This window comes from Macadamia integrifolia, chromosome 7 (genome assembly GCF_013358625.1).
Source record: "Macadamia integrifolia cultivar HAES 741 chromosome 7, SCU_Mint_v3, whole genome shotgun sequence".
NCBI classification, from domain to species: Eukaryota; Viridiplantae; Streptophyta; class Magnoliopsida; order Proteales; family Proteaceae; genus Macadamia; species Macadamia integrifolia.
The window spans coordinates 8,612,967-8,616,234 of record NC_056563.1 but is presented as its reverse complement, the minus strand read 5'-3'; the positions used below and the strand labels follow the sequence as shown (position 1 = coordinate 8,616,234).

Below are 3,268 nucleotides of genomic sequence, written 5' to 3'. Positions count from 1 at the left end.
TTAACGCCGAACGAAAATGGAAAGGAGATACACAGCACATGGAACAGAAATCATCACTGCACACAGATTACGGATCGTTTTAACACGCGAGAGACCACTAGCCTCACCAATGAAGCCAACACAAACAGGATTCTTTCAGTACTTAGGTTGTTTAATTATGTTCCAATTTTTAGTTTTAGTAGTATGAAATCTCATCTCTGATCATGTGTCCTTCAATAGGCCATCAATAGCAGCAAATTGGCATCATATATATGTATATACATGTTGGTCGGTCCTGTCTCTCTGCTTTCAAGGACTTTTGGGTCTCTCCGCCTTCGGAGTACAAATGAAGGGGGAAGCCTCAACAGTGCCGAACGGTTAGTCGATCTGCTGCTCCACGCCACACCTCATGCTCTCCATCAGAACACAAAAAAAGGAGCTACCTTGCCGGTCGATGTCTGACATCGCCAGTGGCCAGACACTGGCAGCCTAAGAGGAATTTTAAGAAAATATAATGAACGAACCTGCTCAATGAATTACAGAGTCTTCGGCATTCGACATGACTGAGAGCCTGCTAGGCCTTGGCTGGAAACCCGCTCTTCTCCTCTGCTGATGAGAAGAAGGTCGGATCAAAGCAGCCAAAGCTCTCTTAACCAAATCGCCTTCAACAGTACCGATACGAACCAAAGAATTCGTCATCGCTGATCTCCGAGCATTCAACCGATGCGAAGGATACGAACCAGAATGATGGTGATTGCTATGACCATTGAAACCTTTGTGAAGACTGCAACGAAACGATCCCGGATGAGTCGTCGGCGAACACATACACGTTCTCCTCTGAGAAGCCGGAGCCGACAAAGGATTACTCCCTTTCTTCACTACCTGATGACGAGGCGACACCGCAATCGATCTGCTTGGAGAAATAGATCGGTCTATAGAGAAACGAACAGAAGGCGCAGACGGAACAGATCCATAGATGTTAACACGAGTCGGAGAAATTGATCTATGGAAAAAAGCAGTAGACCGGGATGAAAAGCTAGAACTGGAAGACGCAAAAGCCGTCGACGACGAAGATGCGGCAGCCGCCGACGACGACGAACAGAACCTTCCCGACGGAGAGATCGATCTCTGAAACCCGTTCGGGACATGTAAGACAGGTCCACTGGATCTAGTTCTAGAAGAAGCCGCCATTTGAATTTGAAAGCAAAGTCTGAAATCGAAAAGAACAAAGAGAGAGAAAAGAAGAAGCAGAACGCAGACAAGAGAAGAGCCTTCTTCCTAAAGGCCCCTTTGGCTCTCTATTTGGGCAAACCTAGCTCGCTTCAACCGCTTTATTTATAGCATTTCGGAGAACAGAAGTCGACGTGATAGACTCGGTGTAAGGTAACTAGGGTTTCGTTTCGTTCTTAATTTTTAGTTAACCTAACCAGACCAGAAGTGGGTTAGGTTAAATCGATTATGGGGTTAAGTTTCTCCGATTCAGATCCAACGGCTTTGGGAGCTGTGGCCTACACAAAACGACGAATTTTCGAGCCGTTCCTGTTACAACTTTTTGTGGGGCCCACCTGAAGGTGCCACGTATGGGAATTCCGTATGTTGCAAAACCACGGGAATACCCCCTTCCACTGTTTGTTCTCATAACTACGGATTATGCCATTTTCATATGACGAAAATAGCCTTCCTCTTTTCTTTATTTTTCATAAAAACCATTTCTTTTAATGAGTGGATTAACCTAAAATAATGATTGTTTAGGAGAAAGGGATATGATAACGTGTGTGTACATGTAATGAACGAGCTACGTAGAGTAACTAGCCTTAGGGGCATAGCATTAAGATGATAGCTAATTAACAGCTCACTAATCTCAATTATGGGATAATCTTCTAGGGAGGGAATCATAATAGATCTTTCTAGTAAGATTTTTATATGATTTTCCATTAATAGAGAAAGAGCTTTTAGAAATCAAGCAAATCATAAGGTATCTATATTTTTCAGGTAATTAATACCATGAAATGATGCTTTACTTAAAATTTTTCGATGAATTAACATGGATTAAAATGAGAAAAAAAATGTTCTTTCGTCATGTGGCCCCTTTGCCAAATAAGAGCGACAACAAAATGACATCCCGCCCATAATGATGGGATTCAGATCTGCTCTACGATTGGGCCTGACATCTGATAGATGGGAGGATCTGAGGGCATATTCAGATCCTCTCACTTGTTGGATGTGTGCTGAAATGCTCAATGTCTGAAGAGGATTTGGATGCCTGTTGATGTCCATGTGTGCCCCCTCATTCGCCACAATGACTAGAGAGTGTATATAATTTGGTCCACTAATTAAATTATTAAATCTAACTAATTCTTTGAAGGGCCCACTTGGGGCAGATTACTTTCTAGTTTCAACCACCGGCCCACCACCTTGTTTTCCATCCCACGCACATTGTTTTGCAACTGAGTGGTGCTCCTTAATCTTTCCTTAATCTTTGGATTAACGTGAGGTTAAGATAGAATAGTCAGTTAAGTGGTTGCATGCACAGAAAATAGAATAAATGCTTAAATTTAGGCAATCCATCCATCCTCAAAGGAAGGGAGGGGCACACTGTTTCCCACCTAAATGCACATTGTTTTGCATGATATTACTTTAATAGTATTAGATGATTCTCTGTTACTTTAGTCAAAAGTTTTTTCCTCTTTAGGATTTGGAGGTGAAAATGGATTAAAACTGTTCTTGGGGGCTTATTTGGTATTACAAATCACTTATCTCAAAAAGGCACATGAGCCACCAACCTATAGATTTACCATATCCTCCTAATTACATTAATGGGGATAATAATCACCAACAGCCCACGAAATATTGTTGATTTAGTAAGAGAGTTAGGTTGAAATTAGGGTTTTTTTTTTTTGGGTGATGGTTGAGATTAGGTTATTTTCAAGACGTTTTAACCATCCTACTAAACCCTCTCTCTCTCTCTCTCTCTCTCTCTCTCTCTCATTCATTGAATTAAATCATGTTCTCCAGTCATATCGGTTTGGTTCGAGATCAAATGATCACTTTTTGATCATATCAACTGATTCAGAACACCCGATATGCCAGCAATATTGAGATTCGATCCATAGATGTAGTGGATGATGAATTGTTTCTTCTTTTTCTTCCACCAAGACTCAGACAAGATTGACCTTGGATGGAACTAAACAAGATTTGGCAAAGGATGAAATAACTATATTGGTTAAGTTGACTTAGAATCAACATGGATTGATTCAAAATTGATTGTATCAGTCAATTTGACTTAGAA

At 41.1% G+C, this 3,268-nt stretch overlaps 1 protein-coding gene across 1 annotated transcript; it reads right to left on the bottom strand.

Moving 5' to 3' along the window:
• Positions 1 to 206: 206 nt before the first annotated feature.
• Positions 207 to 1,296, bottom strand: LOC122085194. Its single transcript, XM_042653666.1, has one exon. It carries the CDS (start codon positions 1,168 to 1,170, stop codon positions 508 to 510), a length of 663 nt encoding a protein of 220 aa, XP_042509600.1. The 5' UTR covers positions 1,171 to 1,296; the 3' UTR covers positions 207 to 507.
• Positions 1,297 to 3,268: the final 1,972 nt, after the last annotated feature.

Bases quoted from the DNA above. Each gene is read 5' to 3' on its own strand.
- LOC122085194 (XM_042653666.1), bottom strand. From the start codon at position 1,170: ATGGCGGCTTCTTCTAGAACTAGATCCAGTGGACCTGTCTTACATGTC.